Source organism: Durio zibethinus, chromosome 24, assembly GCF_047325235.1.
Source record: "Durio zibethinus cultivar Kanyao isolate XHJ-2024 chromosome 24, ASM4732523v1, whole genome shotgun sequence".
Classification (NCBI taxonomy): domain Eukaryota; kingdom Viridiplantae; phylum Streptophyta; class Magnoliopsida; order Malvales; family Malvaceae; genus Durio; species Durio zibethinus.
This window is the reverse complement of record NC_143185.1, coordinates 20850269-20869133: the sequence shown is the minus strand read 5'-3', so window position 1 is coordinate 20869133 and position 18865 is coordinate 20850269. Positions and strand designations below refer to the sequence as shown.

Sequence of the window (18865 nt, the reverse complement as noted above, 5' to 3'; positions counted from 1 at the left end):
TTCTTTGTCCAGAGGATCGCATACCTCACAGGCAGCTGGTGAAAAGGATAGCGACAATAAGAGCAAAAGAGATGGATAAAAAAGATATGGCTCTGAACAGAAATCTCCAATGATGGTTTTGAGATCGTAGACCTGAAGGTACAAACTTATATTCTTAATTGTGATGCAAGTACGTAGAATGGCAGATGTTGTGAACAGTGCTCTCATGTGAAGGAATATTAACGGATATTAGCTCTCCTGGTCAACAATCATGTCATTACCATGATATGGACACTTCAAAGCAATTGCATTGGTGACTTCCATGTCATAGCTTGGCTTCATTCACAAACTCAGTTATCTGATAGTAACTGAAATGGACATGGGGCAGGGCAACCCATCCATCCCTTTGTAATGATTTTAAGCACTTTTTAGCTGCTCTAAACTATTTAATGTTTTTCATCAACATTTTTATACTCTTTGCAATGACTTCGATAGTAAAACTCATGCAATTTCAACCATATTCATACTGATATACCGACTGCTTCCTCCATGATTGGTTGTATAAAAAACCAAAAACAATCATACGTGAAAATTTCCTCCTCCAACATAGTTCTCTATTTCATGGTGCAAATTTTTTTTCTCAAAATAGACAGTTCTAAGCACAGTTGAGGGGAAAATAAGAGAGAATGAAATCCTATGTCTGGATATGTACTTTGGACTGTGCCTTTTAATAAGTCACTCATTTCCCTGCAAACACAGTAGTAAAGATCTTACCGCATCTTTAATTCCCCTGATTTCTTTATGTTATATGGTCTTTTTGGGCCAAAAGTGACCCAAATAAACCAAAATATTTGGGCCTATCTGATAAGGCTTGCAGAACAAGTAGGACCCAAGTTCTATTGTTTGCGCATATGCCCACGCCCGTAAGACCGCGTTGGCAAAACAAACATTTGTCAGAGAATATACAAAAAAAATCTAGTACATTTGATTTGATTTGAACATGTACTGTTTATTTTGCCATGATTACTATGTCTATTAAGTGAAAGATCTTTCGATTTCGCACTAACAAACCGAAACTAACAGCCCAACCAGAAAGTTCGAGAAAGAGGAGACAAGGAAGAAACACATCAATGTTTCAACTAAAAAGCATTGCTGGAATTAATTACATAAATCAAGGGATTGCAGGGCTAAATCTCTTACATTCCATTAAAGATTTCTGGTTAGCACCTTGGCAAAAAAAGAAACGCAGTGGACACCTAATCAAGCAGTTGTCAGCAAGGCTGACATTTGCAGTATCTGGTTTGAGTACCAGCAAGGGCCCTGGAAGTGGTCCGAACAAATAGTTCCCTCCAAGCAAAAGCCTTGCAAACGGGGCTATGCCGGATCCAGGCAGAACCGTTTTCAATGCGTACTGGACCGGGATCATGCCCGAGAACTCGTTGTTTTCTAGGGATAAAGCTGACAGCTTTGGCATTAATGGCAAGAAGGGAGGTAACCAGCCTTCGAGCTCGTTATTGCTCAAATCGACGGCAATGAGCTCACTTTGGGTGCCTACATTAGAGGGAGATTGTACAGATGTAAAAGAGTTGAATGCTAGATTGAGTTGTTGGAGAGATGGATGGTTAAAGAGGAAGTAAGGGACTGAGCCGGTGAGTTTGTTGTGACTCAGGTCTAATACTTGCAAAAAGCTCAAATATTGAAGACTTTGAGGGATTGTGCGTTCAATCATGTTGTTTCTCATCGAGATTTGGACCAAGGATGGTGGCAGCGTTGTAGGGAGATACCCAGAAATGGCATTGTTACTTGCATCAAGAAAATACAAGTTTTTGAGTGAACCCAGGTCGGGTAACTCACCAGATAGGTGGTTTGATTGCATTTCAAGCCTTTTCAAGCTAACAAGACCATTGAAACTCGCAGGAATTGGGCCTTGCAGGTTGTTGTTATCGAGGTACAGTTCTTCAAGGCTACGCAACAACCCAATCGAGGCAGGTATTTCACCGGAGAATGTATTGCTTGAAAGACCAAGTCGAGTTAACTGAGTCATGTTGGCGATTGACCCTGGAATCCACCCGGAGAAGAAATTGTTTGAGAGGTCAAGCGTTTGCAAGTAAGGGAGATTCCAGGAAACGGAAGAGAGAACACCAGCATAACCAGCCGAGTCAAGACCAACTTCCGTGACACGACTCAACCCGGAAACCGTAAGGTCGCACCTGAAACCACAGGTGAATCGTTCACTGAAGAGGCTGTCACATGGGTCTACTGTAAAGTTCCAGGAACTCAAGCAAGAACCTGGACTAACCGAGTTCGGGTCGACTCCATTTTTCAGTTGTTTCAACACTTCTGTATCTCCCCAGTACGTCTTGGATTCTGCTCTCGGTAAAAGCCTATCAACAACAACAACAACTAACAGAAGAAGTGAAGATACAAACAATTTAATAGTACCCATTTGTTATTTTTTCCACTACGGAAGTGAAAGGGTGTTCGGAACTTAGATGATAACTTGGCAAGTGAGGAAGAAAAGGAAGGACGGATAATGGCAGAGATAAATCATAAGAAAGCTTGAAATACCCAGTTAATCAGGGCCGTTCATTTCGTGACAAGAAAAGAAAATATAACAGAAAGAGTATGGCAGAACACAAGGCAGACAAGGGGAAGATGGGTTTTCGAGTAGGCTTCTGCCACTTTTGGGGGTGAGGGAATAGAGAGCTTTTTGTCAGTGGATTCACGGGCAACTGTCAGAGTGCTTTGTAATGGTCGTATTTAAATTTGGATCATTTGAATGTTTTGACAAGAAAATCGGAAAGAGAAAGAGAGAGAGAAAAGAAGCGTTTTATGTTTTGTTCTAATATCGACACCATGAATGATTGATTATATATTGTGACGTTTGGTGGCAGATTTGAGCCGTCTTATTAGTCGTTTATCTTCGTATATTACTCATCACAATTTTCTTTAAAAGAATATGATGACACTAATGAAAGAAATTAAACAAACATGGGTTTGATTATTACACTTTAGATTTGATTGTCAAATGTACGGACGCTGTTGTTTTGGACAAGAAGAAATTTCTGCTGCATTCATAGTAACATGAACAAAGAAAATATGACACCGTAATAAATAGAGAAATCATTCTATGACCTGATCTTACCTCAAAGCTTTGTTCATTGCTTGCTGTGCTACCAAGTACACACAGAATATAGACCTTTTTTTTTTTTTTTTGACTCAAAAATCACTTTTATTTTTACATAAAAGAATGTAATTTTTTTCTTTTGTTTTTTGGCTCTTTTATGCAGAAATTGGTAAACAAAACATGGCCCATGGCAGTGGCAACCGAAGTTCCGTATTCATTATCACTACCCCAAGAATTTAATGAGTAATAACTTCTGTACCAAATTGGGTTTCACTTTAGCTTAACATGGGGCACTCCTTGCAAGGAATGATGTCCTCTTCCCCACCCAAAAATTTGGCCCCCAATGCCTTTAATTGAAGGGAGAATCTGCATACTTGAAAACAGTAAATCATGTTGATATACAAGAAAAGAAAGATTATGCTGATCACAAATAAAAAAAGAAAAAAAAAGATTAGTTGATTACTGGTTGTTAGTCGATGGAATCAAATGCCAAGTGCCAACCCATATGGCATCTCCTGGATGCTTCCAGTTGCAAGGACTCTCTTGGTTGGTGGGTGGTTTGGGGGAGTCTGGTCCACCGATTTAAAGTTAGTGGTTGTATAATGCAAATTGATTATAGGTAACGAAGACTTGTAATTTCAACAAGCCTTTGGAAAAGCCATTGCCATTTCCAGAATGTAGATTCTCATTAGGTACACCCAACACATTTGCCAGATTGTTGTTTTTTAAAGAATTTCTAAACCTTAATTGCTGGATTGCTTTGCCACATGATCATACTTTCTTGATTTTGGGGTCCCATTTTGTAAACATCATTATTGTTAGTGCTAGAAAACTTGGTGCCTCGTCGTTTCAGAAGATGAAAGAATTTTAAGTGAAAAATAATGAAGTTGACACATAACACTAGCACATGGACTTTTCATTTTTCTCAATTTTGGAGGGGCGAGCAAGTAATTTTGTAGCATCTAAAGCCAAGAAAGTACGAGGCTGCTACCAGATCAGACAAAACTCTCAACAATGGCTAACTACCAAGGATGGGAATGGGACCAAACTTTTCTACACAATTCATTCATGAGATAGTTTTTATAGGCATAATAATGTAATCAAGAAAACACTCAAAGCAAAGGTTGCGTGTAAAATTGCTATTAGTTTTCAACTTTAACCATAAGTCATTACCATATCCAGTCGTGCCTTTTGGTTCTTGTTTTGGTTTGCTGCTGTAAGTCAGTAATGGGTAATTTTGGTTCACCTTTGGTAGCAAAACTGGAGCATGAAAATTTTGAAAGGAACAACGCATGTTAAAGTTTGGAGAATAAGAAGGCAAGGGCTAGCTGGTGTTGGATCAGGATTCCAACAAGAAAGGACCCGATGTCTGGAGCTCTATTTCTATTTCACCCATGTCAACTGTCATATGAGATCGTTCTACAAAGAGGTAATCTTAAAAACTATAACAAGCGAATGATGGCAACAGCTACAACATGTTTTGCCCAGTCTTGCTGCCTTAAACTGCAGTCAACTTCGAGAAACATCAATTTCTATTTCGTTAAAGAAGTCAGGAATCAACTACTTTTTTTTTATACATATATTTAAGTCAATATGTGTCTATATATACGGCCATTGTATAAAACAGAGCAACATGATATGATATCTGCATGCTCCTATCATTAAGGGTAAGCCCTAAAGACTAATGTTAAATATCCTAAACAAAATAAATTTCCAGGAGGAAGGTAGGGTGTTTTAAAAGGTACCCATAAGCAGGTCTTCCTATTCATGTGATACCCTCTTTGGCTCTTCCGACCATTGGAAAGTGGTTGTCTTTTGTTTTTTCTGGGTGATTTTTTCCAGATAACGCTTCACAGAATTTTGGTTTATTTCAAAGACAAAAGCCATGTCCCGAATCTGCAAGAAAAATAAATGTCAACTAGTGATGTCAGTGTAGATCATATAGGTGCAATCCGCAAGCCATTTAATTACCAAATAGAATTTAATAGTGCAAAAAAGCTGGACAAATGAAATAGCCTGGAATTGGAAATGGCCAACAAGGATATCAGTCAAATGCAACGACACCTACCTCAATCAAACTACTTGAACCAAGACCCATCAGCTGTCCGGTAGAAACTTCTTTCCCATTTAAAAATATTGAACTCTTGCCAAGATTCTTCAAAGAGAAGGAACCATCTTCTTCCATTTTTATAAGTGCCTACCAGAAATGAAGAGAATAATTATTCCCATATGCATCTGCAACCAGTATAGGAGAAAAAAAATCTAAAAAAGATATCTAACAAGCTAAACAGGCACAATCAATAATTATTGAAGAAAACCATCTTCTCCATCTTTACAAAAGCCTAGCATAAACTAGAAAGCATGCATGAATAACAATCAAAATAAAAGAACAAGTTCAAGAATCAAACAACAGTGTCTAAAAACAGTAACGTAAGCACTTGATGCTTCTAATGTTTATCTTATGAGACTGCCCTAAAGTATGGCTCTCCGTATTTTAATATATGGATTTTAATTCAAAAAGTTTCTGCTGATAAACCCAATTGCAATAATATGATTCAACACAGAAGGCCAGGACAAAATACCATCCATTGTCAAAAGAGATAAAAGAGTGCTTGTAACATTGTAGTGGCTATCTTGAGTTTCTTGTTCTCATCCCTCTCTCTCTCCAAGTATTTTGGTCAGCTTGACTGCTTAGATGATTGACCTCATCAACACATAGAACCTACCTTGACCACATCCATGGCATAATGTAACTCATGTTCATATGTTCATAGATAAGTTTTCAGAAGAGGGGAATATCTGCAACTAACAAATGCAAATATCCAAAATAACTGGCCAAAAAGCTTTTGGCAAGGTGGTCGGACAACTATCCTTTGAGGGGCAGAAAGTTGCAGATTCAAGGTTTAAGTTCCCCCACATCTGGACTGTCCATAAAGAACCATATCAACGGAATCAAAATATCCCACCTGTCGCCTAGATATCTTGTTAGCATGCCCTTCTCTCCCCAAGTCAATATCAACATCAACATCCCTGGTTGCCCTGCCAAGTATAACCTGCAAAGCAGGGAGCATTTGAACTAGAAAGATGAGAACAATCTTACCTGTCAGAAGCCAAGAAATCACTGCCCAACTCAGCAACACAAAACCAACACATATAAAGCTACACCTATAATTTTAATACGGTGCAAACTTTCTGCATCTTAGTGCATTGAAATATAGGAAGAAAAACAATCACATAAGCCCCACTTTATCTAACCAAAAGTTAGAGTTAAGAAAACAAGGGAAGCAACAAAGAGTTTAGGCAAAGGAATTCAGAAGACAAAAGTCCATATGTATCATTCTCAACCATATCATGAAATTTTCTCCAGAAATGGAAAGGAATAGTTGATTGTCAGCATAAAACAGTGTAAAAGCAGTTAATGCAATAAAAAAATCAAGTATAGCTAAAATTGAGTACCTCAGTGTCTTTAATGTAATGTTTCATATAACGGCCATAGAAGACAGCGAGTGCTCCTCGAGATGCAATAGCTCTTTGCATAGCAGACCGAGCAGACTGTTCCAACCTAATGATTGTCCTCTTGGCATGCTCATCTTGATACCTTGAGACTAGAAATTTCAAGAAAACTAAATCAACATGTGCAAACACAGTTTTTAAAGTGAATTCCACTCTGCTCATACCGATTGGTTAAACCATAACTAAACCATTGTTAGTGCAAATTGAACTTCATACCTTCTCTACTAACAAAAGAATCAGATTCATCTGGACATAAATCCATTTCAAGTATCTGAAGTAAACATCAAAAGATTGTTATTTAAACATCTAGAGATAAGGAATACAGATGACAACAAAAAAAAAGTTCATCTAGTGAACATAATTGTTAAGATTTACCATGGCTTCAATATCAGAAAAGGTAGGAACATTATCATCACTTTCATATTCTATCCCATCAGATGTTGTCGGGTTTGCTTCAGATTCCAAAACAGTATCTACAATGGAACTTGTTTCATATCTTGGCATATCTTGGGCATTGCATTCATCTGATGGTTCTTCCTTTGCTGCACCATCTGCGGCAGACTTGGCAAAGGCTTGTGCTGCTTTGAACCTACATGGGTCGAACAGAGAATTTTGAGCATGTCTGGAAATCAAATGACATTGACCATCCTGAATCTCAGATTTGACACCTTGACTAGATTCTGACAAAGTGTCCAATCCTACGATCTTGGGAGCAGTAAAACATTGAGTAAGATTATCTTCTGTCTTTATCAAGCTCAGTTCTTTACCATCTCTTTGATTTGCAGAGGATGAAGCCTGGTCACTACCCATGTTATGACACTCTTGTGTTACAGATAAAGCAAAAGCTTTACCCAAGAGCAGATCATCATTGCATGGGATTTCAGGGTCCTCACTGTTCAATGTGCAGCAAATCATTACATCATGAAGTTTAGGAGAATGAGGATTTGATACCAATGTAGATGAAGACAAACTGATTTCTGGACAAGAAACACCTAGCTGTTCACCATGCCCAGAATGTGTCTGTTGGTCAGGAATTTCACCCAACTTTGCAGGATAGGCAGCTTCTGTTGTACCAGGACAACTATGTGAAACTAATGTCTCAGCTTCGTTAGTCTTCAATGTATCATCTTCATGAACATCATTGGGAGAATTCAGCAAAAGCGAATTCACATTATCATAACAAGATCTATCCATTGTGTCACCATCAAAGTTTAACAGAGCATCTGTTTCTGCTAAATCACCTCCAGAGATAGCAGCTGAACTATTAATCTCATAGCCATCTTTCAACATCAGTTCTGAAGGTACAATATCATATCCAGATGTACGTACTTTCTTACCATCCACATTTTCGGGATGTACAACTTCACCTTCTGCATCCTGGCCTTCATCTCCAGCGCCCCCATTTATTGGCATTACAGCTGCTGGAATATCTTCCATCGTTTTCCAAAGTGGCAAATCTGGCTGTGGCGATGAACATCCCATTGAGTAAGGCTTGATTCCCTCAACATCAGACGAATGCCCAAATTCAACTGAAGCCTCACAAATTACATGAGGAGACCTCTTACACACTTCATCCCGTTCCTGGCTGTCAACTTTTTCACTAATACAATCCTTCTTCAAAGTAACTTTCAAATCATCCTCTCGCAATCCATTTAGCACACCATCTATCCCTAATTCACAGTATCCAAACTGGTTTTGAATATAATCCTTGACAGGTCCTACAGGCTCCTCGCAGCCACCTCTATCACGGATGTAATCATTACCATTTGGTGATTCAAGAAATCCAACATCACTAGAGTTAGTTACAAGTTCATTACAGGTCCTTTTCCTCATAGCATAATACAATCTTCTAACGCTTTCCAATTTTCTTTTAGCACTTCCATTTTCAGCAGAATTATCAAACTTATTTGATTTCGAGGCTAAATTAGAATCAGATAATTCAACCTCAATCATCCGAGCCGATGCTTGATCTGAAACAACAGGATCATAAAGTAAAGCACGCCATCGATCTTGCAATTCTCTAACCGTAAACCTTCGTGAAAATCGAACCGCACCTTTTGCTAGTGCTTCCAATGAAGCACCAGACTGAAATTACCAAATTAATTTATGAACATTAAAACAAACCACAAAATCATTAATTTGCAGTAAAACTTAGGGTTTATGTTTGATTAAGATTGAATTTTGAGGAGAATTAAGTAAAAAGCAGAAGAGAGAGGTTACCTCAATGGCGTTCTTTAATAAGAGGTCGTCTTCAGGGATCCAAGAAGAAGATGAAACTGAAGCAGCCAGAGCTGACATGGAATTCAAAATTTTTTTTTACAAAAATGGAAATGAAATTAGAAATAAAAAAGGTAACGATTTAATGCTTAGCGCTTAATGGTTTTCTTTTTGTTTGGGTTGTTGGATTGAGCGATCCGCCATGGAAATGAGGTTTGAATTTTTTTTTTTTTTTGGGTATGTACGGAGCTTTCTCAAGCTGCTTCACTCTTCTTCAGTCACTGAGAAACGGACGGACCATTTCGAAAGCTTTCATGAACGCGAGGTCGCGGGTAACGGGTTCACGCGCATGTGAAATTACAATCAGGCCCTTCTAGAAAGTTGGGCCCCACCCAATCTGATTTGGGCCAGTTGGATCCGGATTTTACAGCCATCTAAAAACTTTCCTTTTGGACTCGGATTCTCTCGTTTGGATTTTAAAACCTATTTTGTGAATCGAGAATATATTTGGAGATTCGTATATTCGGATAGTGTAAAATATAAAAATTTTATATATTTATATCATATTTTATATAAAAATTATGTATTATAATTTATATCAACATAAAAATATAAAATATACATATATAGTTATTATTAAAATTTTAAATCATGTTATTTTTTATCTTATTTTTATATCATATTCATATTGTATCAACGTGTTATGTTTTACATTGTTAGATCTAATTGGGAGTTGGCAAGATAGTAGCAAGTTTACTGCTATATTCTTTCAAATCTTGCAAAATCTTAATGGGGTTTTGTTTTTTTTGGGATAATTGATTCAAATTTGATCTTCAATTTTAGTTTCAAATTGATGATACTATAAGAAACAGCCTTGATATTAATAAAAGGAACTGTTTTAATGAATCCCATACCATTGAATTTATTAATTAACAAGCCTCTACTATATAACTCGTCCAGAAGTATAAAAAAGTTTTATGATTTTGAAAAAAATTGAATGAAAAGATTAGATCAAGATATTATTGTAGGTTAATAATGTTGAGGGATTTACCAATTTTTGGTTGGAATGTGACATTTACAAATTCATGATATGCAAGACTTTGACAAAGATATATATATGAATGCAATCATCAAATTATCGTCACGACATTTTTTTTTTTATAAAGGTGATCATAATTTAAGAATAAAAAAATTACAGATATTAAAATTTTAAATTTAAATATATTAGATATTATTTTTGGATACTATTTTTTAAGAATAATTTTATGATCATTATGATGTTCTAATTTATCATTTTCTCCAAACCACTCGAGCCTACATTTTCGTTGTAGGCTTTATTTATAGTTAGTAAATGAGAACTATTTTAATCATCATGAATTTTGCTAACAAGTTATTTGAACTGCATAACGTTTATTGTTTGTTATATTAGAATTTTTGTTCTTTTCTCTTTCCTTTTTTTTTCCCTACTAGATGGGGATGCTAAGAAGCTAGGAAGGACATGTGTATATTGAAAAAAATTTCTTAATAAAATCAAGACCCCCAATTATAGGTCAAAATGGGGGAGAAGAGAAATATTAGCAAGTTCAGGGAAAATATAGAAGTTCAATAAAATCCCAATACAACCAAACATTGAAGTTTATACATGTTACACAAAAAGGCAACACACTTGCACCTAGTGGAAATCTTGCTACTTTCAGGCCATTAATGTTGTGAGCAAACAAGAGAGTTACTTGGTAGAACTCAGAAATTATTTTGCTACTTCATATGTATTAGTTAGCAACATATATAACAAAGAGAACTGATGGTCTGTAATGGAGGTGTGCACTTGGAAACCACCATCAAGCAAGGCGCAGATCATTGGATTCAAATCTTCCCCCATGGTGAAGAAGAAAATTAGGCTGCTGGTTTTGGTTCAGGCGAAAAGCATATAAGTTAGAGGCTCCATTTGCGACCCCAATTGCTGATTCATAATATCCTTCATTTTCAACTATTCCATCCTGATGATCAAGCTTTGCCTCCTTAATGACCACAATGAAGACAAAAAAAAAACTCACTGTTAAAGTAATCTACAGTTCCTTGAACTATTGGATAATTAAAGAAAGCAAAGTATCAAGTTCAATCCAAAGATTCTTACCAAGTGGAGCACAAGATTTGCATGTCTTTCCTCCAAGTTCCTTAGCTGCAGCAAATACAGGAAAGAGTAGCAGTAAAGGACTTAAAAAATTGAATCAAATAGAAAAAAAAAAGAAAAAAGAAGGTTTGATTTGAATTTATGCTGTTCAATTAATTCACTTACCTTCTTCTTGCGTGTGTTGGTTTGCAATTTAATAACATGGTACTGTGAACAATCAACTGATACTGTTAGTTTCATATGATATGATTTATAACACCAATGGGGTTTTCACATGTATAGAAACACAGAAACAACCCCTTTCTGTTTGATCAGCTATTGAAAGTAAAATGTGACAAAAATGATAAAAATAATTAGAATAGGACCAGGCCAAAATGCTTCTTTAGCCTCCCCACCCCCACAAAAAAACTAATTGAAAGGAACAGGAGAAATCAACCCAAGGATGTTGGTGGCTGAGGGTGGAGTTGAGGATTTCTAGGTTTACCAAAATGATGATAACTTTCTCACTGGAAATGGAGGGGTTGAGAGGATGACCTTATATCAATTGAGAAAGTTTACAAGACCATTTGGTTCTAAAACTCTAAAATTGTATTTACACTCCCAAACTTTGGCCAAAAGATAAACCCTTCCAATTAGAACCAAAACACAAGATAACCCTTTTGGTACGACAAAAAGTCCAATAATTTCAAACCTTTCTCTCACGTACAGCCACCAAGGAAGAATCCATTTCAGCCTCGAGAGCCTGTAGTTCCTTGATGTTAAGATCATTCAAATCACCACCCACTCTCTGCCTGCTTAAAGCATATACCCTAATCAACTTTACTTCAAAATCCCTTGAAAAAAGAAAAAAAACCCAAATTTTATTGCCAAATAACCCTAGTTTTGGTATGTTTGAAAGCACTACTGTCTTTACCTGATGTCTCTTCTGAGCTTCTTGTTGATCTCCTCCAGCCTTCTGTAGTTTTCTTGCATTTTCTGTCAAATCAAAAAGCATAAACTAAAATCGACAAAAAAAATCAAACAAAGTTCACAGATCAGGCACAGTAAACATTAAGAGAAAAAGCAAACCTCATAGTGGGAGCTCCAGAGATCAATCCCTGAAGTCCTTTGATATAGATCAAAAAACGTCTTCGTCCTAATTTACGAAGTCAACAACAAAAACAAAAGCACATCATCTCTTTCATCTCATGTGTATATATATATTTATTTATTTATGGAGGGAAAAGAGAAAAGAGAGAAAGAAAGAGATGTTGTGTACTGTACGAGATGTTAGGGCTGACAAACTCGCGCAATTTCCCAGTGCTGGAGAACATGATCAAGGAAACCTTAGCATCACAGAGAACAGTGAGCTCTTGGGCTTTCTTGAAAATACCATTTCTTCTCTTGGAATAGGTCACTTGCCTGTTAGTACTGTTCTCAATCCTCTTGATCTCGATCTTACCACGACCCATTCTTTTTTTTCCCTGTGAAATTCTTAAAAAGTACCAAGAAAGTGATAAGATGAGAGAGCTAGGGTAGCTAGCAAGCCTAAGGGTTTTGTGTGGGTGGGTGGGTGCAAAACACTAATAGGCTAAAAGCTTCAAGAGAGGAAGAGGAGAAGATGATAAGAGTAAAGGCTAAAGTGAGGAAGGTGTGGTGGTATCTATATCAGGAAAGAGGCGCTAAAAAGTGTATTGTTTTGTAACTACAAATGCTGGTTCCATAAGTGATCAACACTGATCAACAGAAAAAGAAGGGCATCTTGAGGCTAGGTTAACATTGCTGATAACTTGTGGGATTGGGGTTTTTCTTTTCATTGTTGCTTTGAGCATGACAGGAGATGACCGTATACGACAGAGATCCTTACCTTAAACCTCTTTTGTTAGGAGAGCTAAGTGGGATTCAGTTTATTGGAAAGCTGTCGTCGACGATAGACTCGGTTCAACAGTCAATACCATCCCATATCAGTACCTTTTGGACCTCGAAAGTTATATATTAAACTCTTAATTCCTAAATATAGGAGGTTTTGCAGCTTCTTTTTACTGTGTTATAAATATCTTACCCATATATGTATTTGCCATTAATATTTATGCCAGTGCATGAAAATTTTCTCAAATAAAATAGTACCAACACAATAGAAGATTCATATATATTTATATAATAGATAATGTCACCTAGTTACAAATTAAATACTATGCTCTATACATGTTTTGATTACTTGATAGTGCTATAAAAGCAATTCTTAAATTTATGTTGTTAAGATTTAAATTTTAGATTTATTGAGTGTCACTTCTTATAAATTTTACCATCTACTAATTCTCTGTTTATCTTATGTTTTGGCCAACTTTTGCTTAGCCCTAGCTTTAGATTGAAGAATCAAAGCATTAGCCGATGGCATCTTGGCACAGCCAAATTACTTGTGGGTTTTTTCAAGTAATGCATTCTCGATATCCTCTTCATCGACCAACTGGCATAAAAGATTAAAGAGCATGGCTATAGCTATATACTAGTCGGGTGCATCTAAATATCAATATAGCCTCTTGCACAAACGCAGCGGCATTAACGATTTTGAGAGTTCGAAAATATTAACGTTGTTAGGGTATAGCCACCCTGGCAAGGTTCTGCCACAACTAGCCTGGCTCTTCTCATTAGATCTCATCATGCATGGTCGATCTGCAAAAGCTTACCTCTCCTTAACTGTTGTCAAGTTTTCTCGTCATATATATTCTCTAATGATCGTTGGGTCAAAACGATTAGTGCACAAAATCTATTTTTTAAAAAAATAAGACAATTTAAAACTTAAAATTTTAATAATATTTCTATATAAATTTAATAAAATAAAAAAAATATTTTATAATTTTATATTAATATAAATTATAATACGTAATGTTCATAGTAAATATGATATGAAATACACTACTAATTAGGTATATCTGTGAGGTAGCAATGGCCTTCCCTACTTTTTTCCATTTCATTTATTGAGCCAATCTCTAGGGATTAGTCAGGGCCCACTGTTCCAACCAACATAATTGATGGCTTGAGAGTGAGAAAAAGATGCTGTAAATATATTTTTTTGAAGTTGTAATTAGAAATGATAATAGTCCAGATGAATTTTTATTCGTTTAAAATTTGATTTGATTTTATATTTATTAAATTTAATTTAATTTAATTTTTTTTAATATTTAAACTCGAACTGAATTTGATATTGTATAAATTATATTCGATCTGATTTTATTCGAAATTAATAAAATATTATTTTTAATATAAATATTATTTTTTTAAATATAAATATTTAATTATATAATTATATAAATATATATAAATAAAAAATTAATTTAAAAATTATTTTTATATAATATCGGATTGAATTTATCTAAAATTTAACTTCGATCTTTACTTAACGTTATCTTATTTTATTTGATCTAAAATTCGATTTTCAAAAAAAAAAATTGATTATATAAAATCTGATAGAGTCAAAAAAACTTGTCGTTGGGAACGGATTGAATTGCCCAATTGAGACCATCAATTCAGTCATTTTCAGGTTTTTATTTATTAAGAAACTTTTGCTAGTACCAAAAAGATACCAGCCAACCCATGAACCATGTCAAAGACAAAGACATTGCTTCACCTAATTCCATCTTAAATTACCATCAAGTATCAACAACATCCTAAAGAAAACTGAAGAAATGAAAAGTTATTTTTTTAGTATAAAAAAAATTACAATATAAGAATAAAGAAAAGAGTTTAAATTTCAAAGATATTAAATGCTATAATTATATTAATCAATTAAATTTAATTTTAAATTTAATTTTTTTTAAACGAATAATGGAAACTTATGTATTATTCAATTATACATCCTAAGTAAACCATCCCAATGATTGAAAAAAAAAGACACCATCCCAATGACTAAAACTTAGAAACTCTATTTTAAAGAATTCAAATTCGAATTAAACATCCTTGTCAATGCTAATAACAATTAAAAATTGTAGATGGTTTGTTCGTTCAAATATATTGTTTGGTCCCCCAAAAATCAAGTCATGCACAAGCTGGGCAGCTGCTGCATTAAATTATCACCCAACAATAATTTATTCTGAGGACGGAAAAGAGGGAAAAATAAGCAAAATATCACATTTAAGTCTTGCAATTTGTAGGTTAACTATCAAAAAAGTGAGGTGAAGGTATATCACCAATGGAAGGCAGCGTAGCCGAGCTAAGGGAAACCTTCAAAAGTGGAAGAACTAGAAGTGTTGCGTGGAGGAAGAACCAGCTCAAGGCTTTACTTGACCTGGTAAATGAAAACGAGGAGTCGATTTTTAAAGCACTCCATCAAGATCTTGGAAAGGATCCTGTTGAATCATACAGAGATGAGGTAAGTTATCGGTATTTATATGCCAGTTCAGTTTGGTTCAATTCCAGTTGCTTTTGATTGCTATAAGTCCATGCAGGTTGGAGTTATACAGAAATCAGTCAGCTATAGTTTGAGCTGTCTGGACAAGTGGGTGGCCCCTAAGAAGGTTTACTTTACTACTCTCTGATCCCTTTCTTTTTCCCTACACTTTCCCCTGGAAGCAAACGTGTATATGCCATTACTCTTATGGCCAATATTTTGCCCTTTTTTTTTTGGTTTTTGGGTCCAGGGTGAATTGCCATTGCTTTTCTTTCCTGCAAAAGGACAAGTGCTGCCTGAACCACTTGGCGTGGTTCTCATATTCTCATCTTGGAACTTCCCTATCAGTGAGTTCACCAAAACCTGAGCAGTCTGTTTTATTTTTATATCGATGATTCTGGATTCTGATGTTGTCTCCATGTGGATGATTGAATATCCTTGGAATTGAGATCAATTTGTTCTTGGTGTAACTTTCTTTCTTCGAAATCGATCAAGGAATCCTGACCTGAACTCTTTAAAAAACATAAATTAGATGGCTGGCAAGCAACCCAAGAAACACCATTTGGACTAGTTCAGCTAGATTTAGAATATGCTTCTTTTTCTCCACTAAAAACCAAAGATCTCTAAACAATATCTAACTGATCAAATGCCTCATTCTCATAACTTGTTCTTGATGCAGCTCTGACATTGGACCCATTGATCGGAGCTATCTCTGCAGGAAACACTGTATTGCTAAAACCTTCAGAACTGGCCCCAGCATCCTTGTCTTTTTTAATTGAAACCATTCCTCTTTACTTGGACAACAAAGCCATTAAGGTCATTGGTGGAGGAGCAGACGTTGGTGAACGACTACTTAAGCTGAAATGGGACAAGATATTCTTCACCGGTATTAGTTTCCCCACTTTCATCATGTGTGCAACAAATGCCATTACCTTTTTAAAGTAGTCGTTTGTTTTATATCAGAAATAGAAGCGTTAATTGCATAAATCTAGTTCTTTCTTTCGTAAAAAGTTAAAATGTATGGATGATTTGAATTACAGATATATGTCTCTATCTGCTTTTGTCTTCAGGGAGTCCACGAGTGGGCCGCCTAGTTATGACTGCAGCTGCAAGGTATTTGACTCCAGTTACTTTAGAACTTGGTGGAAAATGCCCTGCTATTATGGATGCCCTCTCCAGTCCTTCAAAGACAAAGGTTGTTTTTAATTGATTATTTATATGATGTAATGCTTTAACAATATATATTCAGAAAGAAATGGTTTGATTTTCTGATTTGCTTCTTTCCCTGTGGTGTCAAGGTGGCTGCTAAAAGAATTGTAGGGGGGAAGTGGGGGCCCTGCACTGGACAAGCTTGCATCGCCATAGATTATTTGCTTGTGGAAGAAAAAATTGCGTCAACTCTTGTATTAACTATGAAATCCACTAAAAAGAAATCATCATTAGTATCATGCTTTTAATGGAAAAGGGGATTAGAATTTCAACTTGAATTCATGAATTTTTGTCTCTTTCAGATTGAGTTACTAAAGAAGACCATCAAAAGATTTTACGGTGAAAACATCAAAGACTTGAAAAGCATCTCCAGAATTGTCAACAAGCATCAGTTTCAGAGAATGCATACTTTTTTAAAAGATCCCCATGTTGCAGCTTCAGTTGTTTATGGTGGTTCAGTTAATGAAGAAAAACTGTAATTTCTCTGCATTTTTATGTTGGTAGTGTCAAATTGAATCCCAAAGGATAGAACCTAGAAATGATCTAGTCTTCATGTATAACTTTTACAGGGTTGTTGAGCCAACAATCTTGTTAGATCCTCCCCTTGATTCTGAGATCATGACTGAAGAAATCTTTGGCCCATTGCTTCCAATAATTACAGTAAGAGATTCTCAGCCCCCCCCCCCCCTTTTTTTTTTCCTTCTGCTAATGGTGAAAGTCATCATTCTTGTGTAGCTGAAGAATATTGAAGAAAGCATCGAATTCATCAACTCTAAGCCAAATCCTCTTGTTATTTATGCTTTTACTGAGGATGAGACCTTCAAGAAACGAATTTTATCGGAAACATCTTCAGGAGCTGTAACATTCAATGATTCCATGGTTCAAGTATTGCACTGCTTCTCTTAAAATTTCTCTTGTATATTTGTCAAGCAGATAAATTATTGATCGAAAGTAATCCTTGCTTAATGTGTAAAATGTTTTGCAGTTTCTATCTGATACGCTACCATTTGGAGGAGTTGGTCAAAGTGGCTTTGGGAGGTACCATGGGAAGTATTCTTTTGATACCTTCAGCCATGAGAAAGCTGTCATGCATAGGGGCTTCTTTCCTGAATTGGAACCAAGGTACCCTCCATGGAATGATTTCAAGCTGCGATTCCTCAAATTAGCTTATAGGTTCGACTACTTTGGGATAATCCTCCTCCTGATAGGGTTAAAAAGGTCTTAGTTGGAATTGGACAAGCGGTTTAAAAATTATCAAACCCTCTTTGTTGCATCTTTCCTTTATTAATGAAGCTTGTGGAGATTGGCTACTGAACTTTTACAGGGATGCCCTGCAAATAATATAACAGGAAATATCTCATCTTTCCTGTTTATTTGCTTAACATCTCTTGATCTGATGCAAATTGTACTTATTAATAATGTCTCTAGATTCCCGAAAACATGGAATCTTTATCTCAGGCTCCATATATAAAGATTGAAAAGTTGTTGGAACGATGTTTCAATCTATTATGAGTTCGTTTTTCTACTCCAACAATGAAATTCTTTAATTTTATAAGTGAGATTCAAAAATATTTATGAGACGTGATAATTTTATTGGTTATTCTTGGTCAGCAGAAGTTATTATTCTATTTGTCTGTAGACCAGAAAAGTCAAACTTTTTGCGGTAAATATAGAATAGAAGCTGCCAATCGCGCAAAAAGGCTCACCTCGCGTGTATGGAAACAACGTTGTTAGTTCATTGTTGTCATTATTTTCCTCGAACCGCCACCAACCAATCGCCGCTAAACAAATTCAATACAACCCGAACCCATGTCGGCTAGCCCATGAGAGACCCGACTGCGACCCTTAAATTTCTTTCCGCCAATACAATCACCATCAACAGCCAGAGAATTCAAGATCCGCGGCGCCTCCTTTTCGGTAACGGCTGCGTTCAATTAAAATCCATGGCGACCAAGTTGGAAGTGTCGGCGACAAAGGGCACCGGCGACGATAAGAAAAAAGGAGCGGAAGAAGAAAAATTGGTGAAGGAATTGCCGCCTCCGCCGGAGAAGCCTGAGCCCGGAGATTGTTGCGGGAGCGGGTGCGTGCGGTGCGTTTGGGACGTGTATTATGAGGAGCTTGAGGCTTATAACAAGCTTTACAACTCTAATTCCAAGAAGTCCATATCAAAGCAGTCATCATAAAAGTTTTTTTTTTTTTCATTTTTGTTGTTTTAATTTGGTCAATAAATTGGGATTGTTGTTGTCAATTTCTGGCGATGGAAAATTATTGTTGGTCTCAAATTTGTAGATTTATTTGATGAAATGGAAAGCAATTTATGATA

The 18865-nt window shown here is 36.1% G+C and overlaps 5 protein-coding genes across 9 annotated transcripts; 2 read left to right on the top strand and 3 right to left on the bottom strand.

Annotated features, from left to right (window-relative positions):
• Positions 1 to 1099: 1099 nt before the first annotated feature.
• Positions 1100 to 4161, bottom strand: LOC111316250 (uncharacterized). Its single transcript, XM_022918269.2, has 2 exons — positions 3570 to 4161; positions 1100 to 3472 (listed from the first exon to the last, which is right to left on the bottom strand). Exon 2 carries the CDS (start codon positions 2423 to 2425, stop codon positions 1151 to 1153), a length of 1275 nt encoding a protein of 424 aa, XP_022774004.2. The 5' UTR covers positions 2426 to 3472; positions 3570 to 4161; the 3' UTR covers positions 1100 to 1150.
• Positions 4162 to 4655: 494 nt separating this feature from the next.
• Positions 4656 to 9140, bottom strand: LOC111317222 (uncharacterized). Of its 3 annotated transcripts, none has more exons than XR_016333090.1 (7): positions 8840 to 9140; positions 6995 to 8704; positions 6836 to 6890; positions 6563 to 6711; positions 6073 to 6159; positions 5175 to 5341; positions 4656 to 5002 (listed from the first exon to the last, which is right to left on the bottom strand). XR_016333090.1 is itself a non-coding variant. In XM_022919646.2 (7 exons), the coding sequence occupies exons 1-7, from the start codon at positions 8915 to 8917 to the stop codon at positions 4868 to 4870; spliced, it is 2343 nt and encodes a 780-aa protein (XP_022775381.2). In that variant the 5' UTR covers positions 8918 to 9140; the 3' UTR covers positions 4656 to 4867. The 3 variants fall into 3 exon arrangements, 2 of the variants coding, with proteins under 2 accessions (XP_022775381.2, XP_089609522.1); XM_022919646.2 differs by having other exon boundaries at positions 5175 to 5303; XM_089753396.1 differs by lacking the exons at positions 4656 to 5002; positions 5175 to 5341 and having other exon boundaries at positions 6072 to 6206.
• Positions 9141 to 10433: 1293 nt separating this feature from the next.
• LOC111316249 (agamous-like MADS-box protein TM6) lies at positions 10434 to 12927 on the bottom strand. Of its 3 annotated transcripts, XM_089753755.1 has the most exons (8): positions 12814 to 12927; positions 12231 to 12440; positions 12036 to 12102; positions 11881 to 11942; positions 11659 to 11800; positions 11133 to 11174; positions 10971 to 11015; positions 10434 to 10854 (listed from the first exon to the last, which is right to left on the bottom strand). In XM_089753755.1, exons 2-8 carry the CDS (start codon positions 12416 to 12418, stop codon positions 10675 to 10677), a joined length of 726 nt encoding a protein of 241 aa, XP_089609881.1. In that variant the 5' UTR covers positions 12419 to 12440; positions 12814 to 12927; the 3' UTR covers positions 10434 to 10674. The 3 variants fall into 3 exon arrangements, with proteins under 3 accessions (XP_089609881.1, XP_089609880.1, XP_022774003.1); XM_089753754.1 differs by having other exon boundaries at positions 12231 to 12925; XM_022918268.2 differs by having other exon boundaries at positions 11659 to 11758; positions 12231 to 12923.
• A 1978-nt stretch (positions 12928 to 14905) lies between these two features.
• Positions 14906 to 18067, top strand: ALDH3F1 (aldehyde dehydrogenase 3F1). The gene is made up of 10 exons (XM_022919645.2): positions 14906 to 15315; positions 15392 to 15460; positions 15584 to 15680; positions 16013 to 16219; positions 16404 to 16528; positions 16632 to 16736; positions 16845 to 17017; positions 17112 to 17202; positions 17278 to 17427; positions 17528 to 18067. Exons 1-10 carry the CDS (start codon positions 15136 to 15138, stop codon positions 17765 to 17767), a joined length of 1437 nt encoding a protein of 478 aa, XP_022775380.2. The 5' UTR covers positions 14906 to 15135; the 3' UTR covers positions 17768 to 18067.
• Positions 18068 to 18227: 160 nt separating this feature from the next.
• Positions 18228 to 18865, top strand: LOC111317219 (oxidoreductase-like protein, amino-terminal protein). Its single transcript, XM_022919642.2, has one exon. The coding sequence runs from the start codon at positions 18366 to 18368 to the stop codon at positions 18723 to 18725; it is 360 nt and encodes a 119-aa protein (XP_022775377.2). The 5' UTR covers positions 18228 to 18365; the 3' UTR covers positions 18726 to 18865.